We start from the raw sequence: 17,914 nt of genomic DNA, 5'->3' as shown, positions 1-17,914 counted from the left end.
CAACCCAAATCATTTTGTGACTCAATAATCAGAAGGTCCCACACCTGAGATGGACAGCAAGCAGATGAGCCAACTGCTCCAAGGTAAGCAAGCAGACCAAACAGTCTCCTCTCAACAGATGAATAAGCTTTCACCAGATTTCCCTTTGCCATTGAGTTTTCCATCTCCCAAGACGACTTTTTCCTTTTTATTTCTGCTACTTCTTCTCCTTCTGAACACTAACACCAGCGCAGTGCCAAATTTCACTGCTTCCTGAAGCACCAGCCAAATGAACTCACTTCTTTTCATGCCTTGTCATGACTTTTCTTTACCAGGTGCAAGACAATATGATAAACTGAGGTCCCTTTTTATAATCTCAAAATAAAGGACACCGGCAAACCCTCACTTTGGGTGTTCCTGAGATATGTAGAATTCACAAACTAGAACTACATCAGATATAAAACAGCTGAGTAGGACAAAATAATGTACCTCAGATGAGGACCCGAGCTGATTATTTGAGCAGGGAAATTATATCCATGTACTTGAGGAAAATGAGCCAGATGGAGCAAATGTTAAGGCAAATACTATAGCATATGTATCTACAAGGCTCCTCCAGTGCCAGTGAATAATTCAGCTCAACATTAATATTTTTGGGCATATGCAAGTGCATCCAAGAGTTTCTGCATCTCTTTCTGTATGGCCACTTCCTCACTGAGAAGAGGCTCTGAACCAGGTTTGACTTCTGCAATTACAGCGTCCATAGGGAAAATGCAGCTTCAAGGATTCAGTTCACTATTGCCAAACTGTCTCATCCTCACACAGCTCCCAGGGGGTTCATGCAGAGGAGGACAAAGGTAACAATATTTTACAAGTTGCCAACTTGAATCCTGTGAGGACCTGAACTGTGGCCAGATTTAATCATCTGAAGAATCAACGTGGCCCATTTCCCTGCAGTTCCCCTCCAGCAGCAGTCCCACAGCATCATCCTGCCAATCTGCTACACAAATTCCACTTTAGAAAGCATATAAAAGGACATCATTAGTTAGTCTTAAAACATCTGCAGCAAGTATACAGAAGAAATATTTCTATGAAAACCCACAAAAGAGCATGAAATGAGCACCGAACTGACTTAACATTTAAATATTCTTAACACCAATCAATAAGCTTTTTTCCAACACAGCATATCCTCAACTTACTGGAGGCAAAATATTTAAATCCAATAATATATCTCAGTTATGTCAGAGCATTGACTCTGTGATACACAGAACTCCCTGACTTTAATCCAGGATGGTATTTAACATCAATTTCATCTTAAATAAGGCACTCATTTTCAAACTTCAGAGGAATTATTTATGTGCTTAAAAGCAGGCACATGCACGAGCATTTTTCAAAGCTTCCACTCCTGTCCCTCTGCTGTTGGTTATCACTTTCCATTAGGTGTAAGAATTTTTCATAGCAGGCACCAGAAAAATATTAGGAAAGGAGCTACACAGTTATTAGAGGGAAGCCTGGGTGATGCTCACTTGTCTGATCTTGTATCATTTTTCTGCCCTGTCACCTCCTCTACAATTTCCTATCAAATGCATTTGCTCCACATTTCCCTTTCTCTTGGGAGATGTTGCTGTATGAAAGAACACCCATTAGGCATGTGGCCTGCACAGGGCAGGGTGTGACAAAGCCACCCCTCATTCCCTCATCACTAGTGACGCTGTGTGTGTGCTCCTGGTGTGCTCCTCACTCCCTCCACGGGGCTGGGCAAGTCTGGCTCACTTCTGCCTCAGCTTGTCCCCTTGAGACTGTGACTTCCTCAGAGGCTAAATTTTAGGTACAGGCAGGGAGAGAATCAGTGAAATAAACCTTCAGTGTGGAAGGGAATGTTACTCCAATCCAAAATCTCCTCTACCAATACATACAGTCCCCAGAGGAAGAGCTACAAATATTGGTCAGTTTTGTGTCAAATCAAGTGATTTGCACTCAAACTTGAACTCACATAATTTTAACCAAAGTGGTCATATTGTCACAAAACATTTTTATAGACAGGACTTTTTTACACTTATATACACTATAACTTATTATATTACACTAATATATAATATTTCATTTATATGTAATACTACATAGAAAGCATTTTGAAAATAAAGAAAAGGTGTGCTTCTTTTGCCAAACAAAATTAATCCTTGTGGAGAAGTAAAAATAAAAACAACTTCATTGACTTTAGGCTATGCCAAAGCTGCATTTACTTATATGAAGATTATTACTAGGTTCTGCATTTTACAAATACAAATTTTACCCAGGAGTCTTCTCTGTGGAAAAAAATACTGCAAAACCAAAATCCACCAGGCTACAGGAAAGACTATGAACTGTTTCCTTCTCCCATTCACTGTTTTTCAGTTTTGCTGCCAATATCATTCAGTATTTTACTTGTTTGCTGACCAGATGGCTGAGTATTTTCAAACAGGAAAAAAAAAAAAAAAAAAAACCACCACCATAGCAAATAAGACTTTTTGTCTTTACAATTTTTAACCAAATCTTTGTCAATATTCAAGTTTGGAAATGCTATATGTTTTTATGAATATTGCATTTTGAGGCAAAAAGGAAAAAGACAAAATTGAGGCTGATGACACCTGTAACAGCAGAGGGACATCATGCTTGGCAGGTTTAGCTTGGGAACTTCTGCCTGACTTGAGCCACTCATCCCAGGATAGGACCAGCCCTTGGTGAGCACTTAACTGCCTTATGTGAAATAACCCTGTTCATTGAACAAAGCCATATCTTAAATCACAGCCTGACAAGAAAAATATGTAACACTGTACACTTATGAGCAAGCCCCATCCAGTATCTCCCTCCTGGGCTGTCTCCAAGCCCACAGAGTCCATTTCCACTGCAAGAATAACTAATAAATAAAACTAAGGAGAAACTAGCAGCCCAAGGCAGCCTGAGCTAAGTAAGTGGCAGAGAAAACACATCTTAGATTTAAGTTGGCCATCAGCTACATTCAGCTTCTGGACCCTTTTCTGTGTCTGTGCTGCTAACTCCAGTTAAAATGATCTCCAGCAGCAGGGTCAAGCCAAACCTCGCTCAGTGCACAGTTCTCCTGGAGTCCAGATTTACCCACAGGGCTATGGAAGCTTCTTTAGGCAGCCACAAACCCAAATCTGTTAGTATTTCTGGCAGCTAGAGAGTGCCTGGAGCTGCAAGATTCCCTCCTGCATCCCACCAAGGCGAGGGATGAGCTTGGTGTGACAGCAGAAGGCACAGCTTTGTCTGCAGCCCCTTTAAACCCTTTTCCAGGGGCAGGGTGATGTGTTATCATCACAAGGGCTGCATCAGTCAAATCAATCAGCACTGACTCATCAGCCCACGGACTGGGGAAAGGCAGGAGGGAGAGATCAGGGTTTTGCTCAGGCACAGCTCCTCAGCTGTCCCTTGCTGCTGATTGTGCCCACGAGAGATGACCCAATCTAGGGCACAAAGAAAGAAATGCATTCATAGGTGGTTTACCTGCCTGGGCCATGCAGCCAGCCTGTAACCACACACATGGGAAGCCATAAAAAATCGTGCAGCTGCCTTTTTGCAGTGGGAAATTAAATACAGATACAAGGTCTAGCCCATTTGACAAATTAAAAACTGATCATTGCAGGCAAGCTTAAATGTGTGTGTCTAGAGATAGACACATAGACACAGGTATATCCTGCATGTATAATACAGAAATTTACCCTGGCATTAGCCTGATGTTAATTACTCCCTGGATAGGAAGAGACTGCTGTGTGATAATGCACCTTTGGTAGGAAGCTGCTACAAGGCAAAGCAATAAAAACCTCTTGGCTCACAAACAGCTCTCCAGAACTAAGGACCAAGACTCTGCTCCTGCTGTGTTTCCTGTCTAATTCAGCAGTTCAGAGGCAAAGATTTAGATCCCTTCTCCAGGATAATTAGGTCACTGCAGAGACCTAGCTGCACCACTGTGATGTCCCAGCTTTATCAGAGCACCCTCACCCCTGCAGCTTACAGAGTGCTGCAAAGTGACCTTGTAGCTTGTGTAACAGCTAATGCAACTCACAGTGGAGACTGATTCCACTCATGGGTCCCTATTTTACTTCAGGTAACTAAAAGCTGAGCATCTACCTGGCAAAAGACAGCACCCCTCTGTAGCCAGTGAAAGAAAATGGGCACATTCAGCAGAAAAAAAAAAAAAAACACTCTCAGGATGATAAATATTTATCTGGAGTGGTGATTGTCTCTGCCAGATACTTAGGTCAAGCTAGGTGCCTGACTTGTACAATTAAAAGCAAGGTAAGTTCTTTTTATGGTAGAAATGCTGGGTCTGCCTTATGTTACTTCCACACCATCAGGATCTCATGCTTGGACTATGCATGGATCACTGGAGTAAGGTCTCTTCACACTGATTTTCTGCTGTCCTGAAGAACCATGAGGGTGCTACGTGCTTTCCCAACATAAAACAAGTACCCTGTTATCATCATCCCATGACAAAACTGCCTTTACTCATCTTTACTGCCCAACTGCAGGATTCCTGTGGAGCTCATCCAGAGCTTCTGCTGCAGTGTCCCACGCTGTGCCAGCTGCCATGGGTAAATCCATGCCAGGGGGCACACTGACAGCTCAGGGACCAGAGCTCTTTGGGTCTGTCCTGTTCAGCAGGCTAGAGACTGCCTGTGAGAGCAGGTCATCGCCCCAATAATTTATTTCTATTTTTAGCCTGTGTGGTGCCCAATGAGGCACTACTGGGTCCTCCCATCAGACTATCTACAGCATAAAAGCTAAATTTAAATAATGTCAAAGTTCGTTAATCAAATTGTACTTTCAGTAACAGTCACATAAAGCCTCCCAAAACCTTGAGTCAGGCATCATTGCTTCCACCCCATCAAATTCATATAACCTATTTAAGTGCCACAGGACCTTAAAACACTATGCAATTTAGCTCCATTTAATTTTACAGATTTTCCAAGTTCACATTTTCAACTTTTCTCTTCAATACTGAGGAGCCAACTTGACTTTTCTCCCACCTTTTTCAATGAAAGCTGTGATTCCTGCATGACCACATGATGAGGCTTTAAGGAAATCTTTTCCCTTGTTTAGCAAAGCAGTTCAAGAGATTTGCAGGTCAGTATCACAATGGGCAATGCAGCAAACCATCTGGTTTGTTTGGGATTTTTTAATTTAAAAGCTGGAACTGCAAAGCAATGACTTTTCAGAGGAGCCAGCAAACATTTAAGTAGAGTTGGCTTTAAGTGCTGTTAAAAATACTGCAAAACAAAAAGATACAGGAATTGATTGTTTTTGACATTATGCCTCCTCTTAGCTGGGGTGAATGGGAGTGTGATCATTGATCACAGCTATTTCAGTAGCAGTTCAGGGCTCACTGTTGAACTATTTGTGATACCTGGGCAGTGAAAGGATGGCTTGGATGTCTTCCTTTGGAGCAGGATAGAGCAACCCCTCTGGATCTACTGTCTCACTGTGCAGAGGCTAACACGGAGAACAGCGGGCTTCCAGCTACAAAAAGGATCATTCAGAGCCCTTCTGTATCCTATATTCAGCATCAAAACCAGGCATTAATTGACAGTCATCCTGCCAGATCTTCTGGAAGAGGAGAGAGTTGGCCTGGGTTCAGCTGTTACTTGAGCAGCTCTAGGGGAGAGCCACTCTCCTACTAATCAGGACACTTGACATTCATCACAAGGCAAGACAAGCTGCTCATCAGCAGGTCTGCAGGGCAGGTGCTTGTGAGGAAGGTGCAGCATGATAAGCTGAATCATTTCCCACTCCAGTTCTATCGTGCAGCCTTTCCGCAGCATCCCTGAGATGAACATCAGCTCACAGTCCCTCCATGCAAGCGTGAATCCTGCCATAAAGAAATCTGGTTACAGCCCCTCGTTCTTTCCTTTCAAGAGAAGTCTGGGGCTTTTTTTTAAATTGGATTAAATAGGAACAAACGAAAGAGAGAAGAAAAGAACTGTCTTGGGAAATCTTTCTTTTCTTCATTTGCTTCAGGGAGCCACAGAGCTGGAGATAAAAAGCAGCTTACCAGAAACAAGCAGCATTTGATCAGCACTGTTGACCTGCCAGCAGGAGGGAGCCATGGATATAAAAGCCTGGGAAAAATCAGCAGTCATCTGTTTCTGCTGTACGTCTCTCAAAACACACAGCACCACCCCTTGTGTGTACAACACACGACCGGCCTGTGTGAAGGTCTTCCTCTAAGGAACTTCAGAGAGCAAGTACAAAACCAGAAGGATTTCACACACCACAGGAAACACTGTGGGAAATTAACACTTTAAGAGTCAACAGCTCAGGTCTGAATCACCTTTACCCTTCAGTTTGCTGCTAGCAGTCACCACCTTGTGCACTTCTGTTTTCTGTGACAGTAGAATCAATTTAGACACTGATTTCTCTACTGTTAAATGTGTATTGCATTTTATCAAGCCAGCAGCAATTATGTTAATGGCATCTTCAGGTTTTTGCATTCCCCATCACTCCTCCCTCTGGCTTGGTTATCTAATGCATTTGAATTTTCTGATCATATTCATTACATTAAAAACACTCTAAGCGTGTTCAGGTCAGTTCCACCCTCAGAGAGAAAGTTCACCCTCTCCCTAAAGCAGGGTTTTTTCATCAAATTGGATTATAAGATTAACACTAGTAACCCACATTGGTAATTATAATATAGAAAATAGCTCTTTTGACTGGGTTGACCCTGCTAACTAGAAGAGGGCCAGGGATCTGCCCACACTCATGGACTGGCTCATCTTGTTTACAGGAATATCTTCTCCTGAGGCTCCTGTTCTTGGCAGGGTGGGCATAGCCTTTTACCCAATCCCAAATACCCTGAGCCACTTTCCTGGGGATTATCCCTGGAAAATATTTGTACCTCTAAGGTGGACCAAAATCTAACCAAATGAAAATTGAGCTCTCCAGCATTTTCACCACCAGGTAACAGTCCCTATCACTTTTTGTAGGTACTTTCCAACAGTCTTCAAGTCTCACCATAGACTTCAAGTCTCTCCTCTGTTGTGTGCTGTATTTCTTAACCACAAAACATGAACAGGTAAGAGAGGTTAATCCCATATCAATGGGATGAGTGATTTGTTTTCTCTTTGTAGCAGTAAAAACTCAATGTCAAAGAAAATTTCTAGTTGGGAATACACCATCATCTGGAATTACTGGTTTTTTCATTGAAAACATGTCTTGCAGCCAGCAAATACCCTTTCCTTGCAGGAAAAAGTCAAAGCACACAATAGAGCAACAATCCAGTTCTTTCACACCTTTAACACACAGCTCTTGTTTTCTTCTTTCTACATCAAGAAATAAAATCCCCTTGCCATTATCTCAGTGTAAATCCAGGCTAGCTCTATCCCACCAAAACTTTATGTTCTAGAAATAAAGAAGACCAGACTTGTGCCCTTGAGTAGGTCCCAAAGCCTCCTGTACCACTTCCATCACACCAGAACCTAACCACTGACTGAGTCATCTCTGCCACTCTCCCAGCTGAACCCTCACCCTTTTCTTTTGGTTTTGTTTTGGTTTTTTTCCCTTTGGCAGGTGAGGTTGCAGCCAAACCAGTGTTAGTTGTGACTCAGCACAGTGACAGGATCATCAGCACCAAGACAGAAGAGCCAGCAGCTCAGCTGCACATGTCGTCCTAGATCACCTAAATCAGCTCTGAGCCCATGTCCCAAGTGCACAGCAATTACTGTCTGGCACTATTTATCAAAGAGAGTATCACAATGCTTGTGAAACAAGGTCATTATGAGACTTAGATAATGTTTTGCAATTGAAAGGGGCTTGTTTGTTTGCTTACTTTAAAAGATGGTTGTTAAAATAAAATAAAAAAGGGGATGTTTATCTACTTCTCTGCTTCAAAACCAGAGGTTTTTGTTTTCAAAAGACTGAAAACCAAACTGATCCCAGTACCAGCAATCAAAATCTAAACATGCTTTCAGGTCCAGGGTAAGACCTGAGGTATTACCAAGGGGTAGTGAGCAGAACACTCTTTTCCAAGTGGGTGTAAGAGTTAGAGAAGACATAGGCATGCTAGATAACAACATGGGACCTTCACAGCAGCAGCCCCTAGAAAAACCTTGGCACCAGCTGGGAGACATGTGGGACCTGTTCCCAAACACTGTTTCTTTCCTATCTCAAGTATGAGGCATTCAAGGCTACTTTTCTTTTTACCAGCCCTTATCTGTTCTTCTCAAACTCTTTTTTTTGTTCTACTTAGTTGGTGCTTAGCACTTCCTTCAGCAGCTGTTGACAGCAAGCTACCATATGACATAGGGAAACCTGCAGTGATGGCATCCCCTGCTGCCCACAGCCTGAGAGCCCCTGGCTCTACCCCACGGTGGCTGCAGGCAGTGGCAGCTCTGCCAACACCTTCACTGAGAACAGGGTCAGGCTCACAGAAAAGGTTCCCTTCAAGTGATTCCAGCATTTCTGACCCAGGTCATCACCTGCCATAAAGCAACACACAGTACTGCCAAAGCCTCCCCAACCAACACCAGGTGGAAAACATGGCCTGGACGAGGCAGCTGACAACCCAAATCCCTGCAAAAATCCATCCTGGCCCCTGACTGGCTGGCTGTCCTGACTCCACAATGCATGGATGTGTCAGGAATTCCAGCACAGGTCCCACTCTCACTCAACATCAACCTATGAAGAAAAGAGAAAATAAAATCATGGCCTTCTTTATAAATGATAAATCTCACCCTGAATGATTCAGTGATATTTGATGGTGGGAGAAATGCAATCTTGTGTTGGTTTAATGGCTACTACTCTTTTGAGTTTATGGTCTGTTACAGCAGTTTCCACTGTGACTAATTCTCTCATCCTTGAATCATTACAACCATGGCTCACTATCCAGTTTTTATGCCAGCATCTGTCTTCCTTCCCTGGTTTTCATTTCTGACACCTCACCAGTCTCTCCTGTGCTTCCCCCACCTTGGTCTGCTCGTGTGCTTTCTGCTGTGGTACCCGTGTTTTAGCATCTGTCTCCTCACCTTTTGTGCATGTGTTTCCACTCCATCGACTTCATTGTCAGCAGTTTTGTAGTCTGTTTCTTGCTCCTCTTTCCTCATCTTTATGACCCTTCAACACCATGGAAAATGGAAGCTGTACATTTTTCTTTCCCACACAAACTCCTTGTAGCAAGACGTGAAAGAAATAAAATGGTCTGTATTGGAATCTTTCCATAGCCTCTTCTGCTGACTATGAATCATTCATAGATTAAGTGTCTAATATCTTTCAAGGTGGTTAGAAATTAAGGAATACAACATTGGATCATCCCAGCAGCTGGCATAGCTAGCACCTGCTCTATTGCCAAAACAGCAAATGCAGATGCTTCAGAGAAAGGGACAAGGGTACCAATAAGGGGCAGCAAGGAAACCAACTTAGAAGGAGAGTTCCTTGCTAAATGAACTAATCCCTTCAGAGATTTTAAAGCCAACAGAGACTAAATGAATCTCAGAGATCAAACAGTTGTATTTGATCAACCCAAAGGTTGTTTATGGCCATGTAAAAATAAAAAGTTATTACCTTTCAACAATAAAAACATTTAGCCTTTCAAGTGCACAAAAATCCTTTTTATTTCTACCTTATCCAATAGATTTGCATCTCATTAATTTTCTCCATCCCATGCATTAATGCATGTTCTTCTTATTCTTGCTCTGTCAAGTTACTCCCTCCTTACCTAGACAGCCCCACCCCTCGCTGTGATCACTGTGTGCTCATTAACCAGCTTTAGAACAAACACAGTGTTCACGGTTCCTGAGTACTAATGATAGGGCACAAAACCACTCTGACAGGTTTTATTCTTTTCTTTTTCTTTTAATCACCCACCCAAACTGTTTTACCATCAGCACATGCGCTGCCTCTACAGAGCCTTCTGCAATGACTCCAAACCTCTTCCCAAGCAGGTACAGCTCTCATTCAACAAACAAGTGTTTCAGACACTCAGACTCCTGCCAGCAGACATCCCTGCTACTCCTGCCACGTGTACTTGGTGACAGGCCTGCTGGTTTATGTAACACCTTTCCAAGACTGACACATCTCCTCTCCATCCTTCAGATGCAAAGACAGAATTTCACCTTGCTTCCCACGCTGCTTAGCTCCGTACCTAGTATCCTGATTTAACGGACTAATATACTTAAAATATTTCACACTTCACTTAGACATATTCGATTTTTTAACCTTTTCTCATCATGAGAATTGGCACTATTTCAACACACCAAATCCACTTTATTTGACCTAAGTTCAAGTTCATGCTTCCCCTTTATTCTTAGAGACTTCTTTGCCTTTCCCTTGCAAGTGATTTTATAAAAGAGTCTCATTTTCCAAGAACATTTCTTATATTGCTTTTGCCTTTTCCATAAGCATTCTAGCAGACTAGTGCTAGAAAGCATTTAGCATTACCTTTTAATTTACGTGCCTACTGAAACAGCAGGTAAACCATGCAATGTATCAGAATCACATTTATTATCAATGTCAAAGGCATGTCGCAATCTGCATAGTAACTGAGAGTCTAATGGGAGTATGAAAGAAAACATCTTTCCCAGCAGGACACTCTGTATCTCTCTTTGAAAGCAATTTGACTGAATGGGAATTAAGAGAAGAGTCACTCGGTGAGTTCAATTTTTTTTATTATTTCAAAAACAACACAGGGAAAGGAAAGATGAAATGAAGAAAAGACCCATTTAGGCTGAGTATCAAATGTCCTAAAAGCAAAATCTGCTCAGATTTGAGTGAATCTCTAAGGGGAAGCTGAAGAAGACCCATTCAGTTGAAAAGTGTAGAAAAGAAAAAGTACCAAACACCGTAACATAAGATGTAACAACCATTGTCCCTGCAGCAGCAGGGGGACTGGCATGAATACCTCATTATTTCCAACATAACAGCTTAATGTGTATTTAATGGCAGTGAAAAGCATGGGTGTCATCAATTCCACTCAAAGTCATAATTTATGCAACACATGAAACATTTGCATGAGTACCCTGATCATCACTAGCATGGCAGAAAGAATTCACCAAGCACTTATTCTTCTACCACTGTCCTAATTCGAGCTGCCAAGTCACCAGAGGCACAGTGATGGCTGTACACAGGGTACAGTGATGGCTCACCCCACGTTCTGGACCCCAGCCATTCAAGCTGAGCCTGTCTCCATCTCTTGGAGATGCAGGAATCACCTTTAAATTTACTGCTGGCATTGGAGAGCTCAGGGAGCACTCACAATCTGAATGACCATCACAGCCTGGACTGAACACTGTTGTGACTGAAGTTTATGGCTGTATCACTCCAAAAAGTCACAGGAACATTGATTCAAGCTGCTTGGTACCTTTGGTTTGCAGCACAAACACACCCCTCCTAAATCCAGTGTGCTGAACTACTACAATCCCTGATGAATGAAGTCAATGACAAAAAGGTTTCTGGAAAGTGACATTGCTAGACATTATTATTTTACTACCTATGTAATCAGAGCACCAAGGAGCCTCAGACACAGCCAGAGATCCCACTGTTCCAAATGTTGTGCCAGCACAGAAATCTCACAAACCACCAGATATCTGTATTTGTCATTAGTGAGGGAACATAATTACATTTCCTGAGACACACATTTTCATGGCTGCACACACCCCAGAACAAGTAACACACAGCTTTTTAACCATGTGAGTGAGGGCTGTCTCTGTTTCAAAGAGCATTCAAGTCAAGTAAAACAACGTTGTTAGCCTCTCTGAAAAGAAACCAGAAGCACAGAGGTCCAGCTCTAAAGGGGTACAGGATTGGGCTGCAGAGAGAATTTGCACTCCTAAAGCCCAATGCAAGCTCTACACTTTTGGTACCACTGCACAGGTTCAGCTCTCACCTTTAACCATCTGCAGAGGTTCATTTTTTTGAAGCAAAGACTTTAGGATGAAAACAGCTCTAAAAGTACCTGTTTCCCTTCAGTAGCTGAAAAGGGAGATAGGTAATTTAAAGCAGGTGGCTGCAAAAATTCCTCTCTCTGAGAATGACTAACATTTAGGAAAAACATGCCGTGAGAATGATCAACATTTAGGAGAAACATGCCCAAAACAGACACTGATTTGCCAGACATCACCTCTCCCTACTGCAAGATTTCCCACGCTAGACTAGCACTGAACTCTGCTGCTTGGAAGACAACAAGGAAATTTCATAGGCAAAAAGAGAATATTCCCCAGGTCAGAAATGCTCTCTTTCATCACAGAAAGGAGACGTGGTATTCTGCACCCCCAGCCATGGAAGTGCCACACTGCAATTTCCTCCAAGCATGGATCAGGACCCATCACCAGCCCAGTGCTCCCATCTGGCCGCAGTCACCCATGCCCAGCCTACTCTGAGAATGTACAAATTCGTTCTTACTAAGCGCTGCAACTGGAGGAGTGGGGAAGCTCTGGCCCCAGAGCATCCTCGGATAGGAGAGGTTAGAAGAAAGGGAACTGACTGTTGTTAACCCATTTACAGGTTTCTGCCTGCCTGAGCAGAGCTCCAGCCACCTAGACCTGTTTGGGATGGTGACACCCAGCCTCCTCACCTCTACTGCTGGCTTAAAACACAGGAAAGACACACTTGCTTTTTAACAGCAGCAGAGAGGATTTCCCTGCATGCAGGAGTAAGGCTGGAAACCCTGGAAAATATCTTCATGAAGCCCAGGTCCCTTCCCCGGAAAACCTCAGTGGCCACCCGGGGCTGCGCATCCCTGCCCGGCCGCCTCAGCCCCGCATCCCGCACAGCTGCGCGGAGCGTCCCTGCCCCGAACACACCGAGTTCGGAGTGTAAGAACCAGCTTCGGGTTCTTACAGCAGTAGAGGGCCAGAAAGTTTCTGTCCCCGTGTCACACGCACGGCTCAGCCCCGGACACATCGAGCTGACACCGGCAGGGCGGGACAGCTTCACACACCATCCCTCCCTCACTCTCCACCTTTGCGCTGATTCGACACGGTATTTAGAAAAACAGCGACGCCGGCCGAGCCCCCTTCGTTTGGAGGGGGACTCTACTATTTCCACGCACCGAAGGGAGCAGCGATCACCACGGGCAAGGGCAGTTCGCCAAGGGGAGCCGCGCCACTCGTCATGCGGGGGGCTCGGCCGCCCCAGAGCCCGCACCGGCGGAGGGTCCTTCCCCTGGGTCTGACCCCTCTACCAGCCCCGGACAGCTCTGGGGAAACCTGCAATAGCCAGCAACTCCACCTTGCTGGGATGCCACCCTCCTCCCGAGCCGGTGCTTACCCCCACCCGCCTTTACGGATGGGGAAAAGCCAAAGAGGAGGAGGAAAATCTCACCTCCTCGCAGGGCGGCAGCTGCAGGGCGGCCGCCTGCCAGCCCAGCAGCCAGCAGCACAGCCAGGCTCTGCCCGGGTACCCCCGCTCCGCTCCGGCCCGCCGCATCCTCAGCATCCTCAGCAGCAGCATCTTCCTCCTCCTCCTCCTCCTCCTCCTCCTCCTCCTCCTCCCCCGCCGCGGAGCGCCCGCGCACCCCTTCCCGGGGGTGGGGGGTGCTGCTGGGGATCACCGGCCCCTGCTCCTGCCGGACACCTGCGAGCCCCGGCCGCGGGCTGCCCCTGGCCCTGCGCCCCGCCTGCAGCCGGGCATAACCCCGGGGCTGTCGGACACAGCGGCCCCGGCGGCCGCCCCGGCACCGCCAGAGCCGGGAGGAGGGGCCGGCAGCGGGGGGAGGAGGAGGAGGAGCGGGAGGGGGAGGAAGGCTGGCAGCGCAGGCGCACGCTGCCGAGGCCGGTCCAGCCCCGGCGTGGCGAAGGGAGCGCGGAGCATCCTCCGGCTGCGTCTCACCGGCCCCAAAACCTCCGCGGCGGGGGCGGTAGCGGGGCCGAAAGCCGCAGGCAGCCCGGGCCCCGCTGGGGAGCACGGCAGCACCCCCGGCCTGGAACCTCCGTTTCCATAGGATCCGGGATCGGAGCGACGCTGTGGGATGGAATCCCTCCTTCCCCAGCCCTGCCGTGGGATGCTGGCCTGCATCCCCCGCCGTCTCCCTCCTGCCTGCTGGCACCCCTGTCCCTGTCCATGGCAGCACGGGCTGCCTGAACCCATCTCCCTGCTCCTCGGACGCCAAGGCTGCTCCGTGTCCCCTCCAAAGGCGGAATCCCATCAGGCAGGATGTGCGCTGGACCGCTCAGCTCATGGCCAGAGCAGGGCAGTAACCTGCTCGGTGACATGGGAAAGCAGCTTATTCGTGGCCTGACCCAAATTATTCTTATCCCCCAGAATTATGCACATTTCTCCCTCGGTGGTTGCCTTTCAGTCTGAATTTTATCTCCTGTTTCCCAGCAATGTCCATCTACTCATTCCTAATGAAGCGTGTGACTGCCTCAGGAACCAATGTTCTTCCTCAATGTTCTGCCTCCCTGGCATCTCTGGGGTTGGCCCTGCTCGCTTTCCTGCTCCCTCCTGGATCTTCCTTTCTGCCTGCTCTGATCTAACTGGCAAACCCCAGCAGCACAGGGCTTCCCACGGCTAGCACAAGATGTTCCTGTGCTTATTGATCCACTTTTCAGACTCCAACACATAGACCCTTTTTTTTTTTTCTTTTCTTTCAATTCATGGAGTGACTTTGTTTTGGTAATTTTACTGCAGTTCCTGCTCACCGTGATTCAGGTTTGACTCAGCTTTTATTCACCTCATGAAAAGAGATGGGGATGTAAGGGCAGAGTCAGATCTTTGCGTCATGCACGCCCTCTGTCCATCCCTGGCTGGTGTCATTGCTGTGACCGTACACCAACACAAAAATGGTTCCATTTGCTCATTTATGTCATTTGAGAGCCTTTCTGGAGCAGGAAGGGAGCTCTGTGATGCTCTGCTAACAGAGACAAATTTGCAATTTCCCTTTGTTCTTGTACAGAGCCTTGCTCTGATTTTAATTCCAGCTGGAGGAAGGAAAGTGGGTTATGGTGCTTCCATCAAAGGCCCCATCGCTTACCAGGGTGCCAAATAAAGCACCTTGTGTAATCAGTTACAGGAAAAAAAATCAAATTATCTTTCCAGAAAAGGTGGAAAACAGGACAGAAACCCTGCTGCTGCTTTATGTTTTGTGCTTCTGCACTGGGTAGGTCACAAGGTTGGTCCCAAGGATTTGTTGCTCACCTCAACTGCAGGACAAAATCCAGAGTCTGAGGAGCTCTGATTTCAGCTGGAGCAGCGTTTCTCTTCACCTTCGGTAAAATAAAGCACACAAAACTGCAGGCACCCCCAGGCATGCAGCAAGGGACTCACTCTGAAAGTATATGGGAAAAAATATATTGGTTGGATACAGCATGCCTTTCATGCAAGGAAAATGGGTACAAGGTCAACTTGCAGAACAGTGCGCTTCTTGCTCTAGGTGCTGACCTCGAGTGAGAATTCGGAGTGGGAATTCTGGGGGGCTGCTGGCAGAATTGCTCTCTGCAGTGTGGGGTTACTGCTGCTGATTCCCAGGGACCCTCCAGGAGGCAACAGGGCCAGCAAGAATCAGTTCAGGTGAGCAGAACTTCCATACAGAGCAGGGATGGCTGAGAAAAGGGAGAACCAGTGTGCTTTGTCAGCTGCTCTGTCACCCTTCTGCATCACTAAATTATTTGACCTTAAAACTCAGAGAGGGGCAAAGTCAATTTACAAGTAAAAGTCTACACACACTTCTTCAGGACTCACAGTATGTTACCAAAGCTTTTCTACTGTTCTCTGTGGAACTTGCTGTCTTCCTAGCAAGAAAAATCACTGGGATCTGAGATTATTTTTTTGTTTTACTTTATGTTTCCAAATGACACAAGGTCCAGAAATTACTCGATCTTTAAAAGCAATATCATCACTTTGGTTGCTGTGCTATTTGAACAGGATCTGAAATGCCTGTGATATTAAATCCTGAAGATCTTACCTGAAAGCAGGATGGCAAAAATTCTGCAGTGAATAGTAAGCATGTGGCCAGCAGAAAATAAAAAGGATATTGTTTAAAAAAAATAATGAGCTTAGGCAGACAAGAACAAATGAAGTAGAGGAAAGCAGCATGGGATTTGAGACATATTGTGTAACTTTAATATAAAAAAAAAGTAGCACCTATATATAAGGCAGCAGTGATAAAAGAGTTTTAAATCAAGTAAGAACAGATAGCAGGGCATGAAACACAGTTTTGAGATCTGTATCTGAAATGTTGACCTAATATTTTGAGTCAAGTGAGGAGATACAAAAGTAATTCAGAAGATTTATGCAATCTCACTTAGAAACAATTGCCCAGCTCAACTAAGGTACAAAAGAAGAAGAAGGGAAAAAAGCAAAGTAGTGAGTAATAATTTATACTGTAATGTGTTTCAAGCTTTATCTCCCCTATTGCCTGAATTTTATTGTGCATCAGCCTGGTATAAGTTAAAGATGTAAAAGTGTACCTTTATACTGCTATTCTAAGTTGTGCACAGAAGAAAAAAACAACAGCTTGCAGGCATTTAGGATCCAGATCTGTAAACAGTTCTTCCTGACACCACCAAGATGCTGAAAGTTAATCATGGATTTTTATGTTTGCAAAGCTCAAGCCATAGGTTTCCCTGGTAGCCACTGAGCTGGGGCAGGGAAAGGGCCATATGTCACTAGTGTTAATGACACCAAGTGAAAGGGAAAATTAAATGGCTGCCAGCTACTGTTTGGATGACAGCAATTAGTAACTACACTTGGGATTAGTCAGGTCTGTAGGCTGACAGTGGCTTTAGTGGGAATACCTCACAGAGTAAATGAAGCTATTAACCCTTTTCTGCTCTGCCTGTTTCTGGTGAAATCGCCTTAAAAACCTTGCCTGCACACACATTTCACTGCAACTTTTGGAAAAACTAACCAACATAAAGCAATTTCATGGAGTTTCTTCACTGAAACTCATTTTCTAACATTTCTGACTGTCCATGTGGTTAAATTTTGTGATTGCTCTACAAGAGTAGCTGCTTTCCCACAGAAGGTAACATTCCTTTAGCTTGCTAACATGTCCATCTATGAGCTCTACTGCAGCATGTCCCGCTCAGACTTCCTATTTTTCTTTTGAACCATGTATTTTCCCATATAACCTGGTCACCTGTGTACTTTCCATGAGGGAATACTTCATCTGAAGCAAAAATTAACACTCTTTCAAGACACTGTGTCAAGCTGGTGCTTTGCTGAGTGCAGTTCAAGAAAGCCTTAAAATATGTGCTTGCTCCTACAAATGCTTTTACTTTTAGACTTCCAAATTTTTCAAGCTCTTAGGAAATTCAAGATACATAGCAATACTTAAAGAATGTTTATACCCAGGCCTCTAGTTCAGCTCTGACCTACTTAGACATCACTTAAATTTTCAAGTTTTTCAAGGATCATCATGAGTTCATCCCAGAATAATCTGGAGAACCCAGCTGAGAAAGCTGATGTGATGGCTAAGCAGTCACTGTAAAAAATGGATGGCATTTGCAGTGAGATCTCTCTCAGGTTCTTCTGTAGCCCACAGAACAACCCAATGCTGGGATTCACCTCCCTTAACTTTGTCACCCACAGCCCGTAAACTTTTGGGAGTGCTATTCACCCTCCCCTAAAAAATAAGTTATAAACACATCAGAAACCTTTTTCTAAAGGGTACCTGACAGCACCCAGAGATGAAAATGAAGGTAGCCTTCATCAGACATGGTTTTAATTATTTATTTGAGGTGGAGTTGAATGTCTTTTCTCTCCATTAACTGTACAGGTAGTTCTGATATAGGCACCTATACATGGTGCAATGAAGCCCACCCTAAATAATTTTCTGCTGTCTAGTGAGTGTCCTCTTCAAACACCCTTCAGTTTTGGGGGTGTATTATCTGGTACATGTCTGACTGGCTTATGCTCTCCCCTCAGCCCCACCTGCATCCAAAGCAGAGCCCAGCACAGGGAAAGCAGCACGGCACAAGGGAGGTTGCTGGGCTGTGTGATCCAATTGTGA

At 45.0% G+C, this 17,914-nt stretch overlaps 1 protein-coding gene across 1 annotated transcript in view; it reads right to left on the bottom strand.

Moving 5' to 3' along the window:
• The window catches only part of LOC131573740 (endosome/lysosome-associated apoptosis and autophagy regulator family member 2-like), a 92,578-nt gene extending 79,174 nt beyond the window's left edge, over nt 1-13,404 (bottom strand). Inside the window, exon 1 of the mRNA XM_058827965.1 lies at nt 13,285-13,404. Coding sequence (XP_058683948.1) covers nt 13,285-13,398 — 114 coding nt within the window. The 5' untranslated portion in view covers nt 13,399-13,404. The remainder of the gene's footprint in view (nt 1-13,284) is intronic.
• Between the last annotated feature and the right edge of the window lie 4,510 nt (nt 13,405-17,914).

The sequence above is a fragment of the Poecile atricapillus genome, chromosome Z (genome assembly GCF_030490865.1).
Source record: "Poecile atricapillus isolate bPoeAtr1 chromosome Z, bPoeAtr1.hap1, whole genome shotgun sequence".
Lineage (NCBI taxonomy): Eukaryota > Metazoa > Chordata > Aves > Passeriformes > Paridae > Poecile > Poecile atricapillus.
Note: the sequence above shows the minus strand (reverse complement) of the source record. Positions and strands in the feature narration are given on the sequence as shown.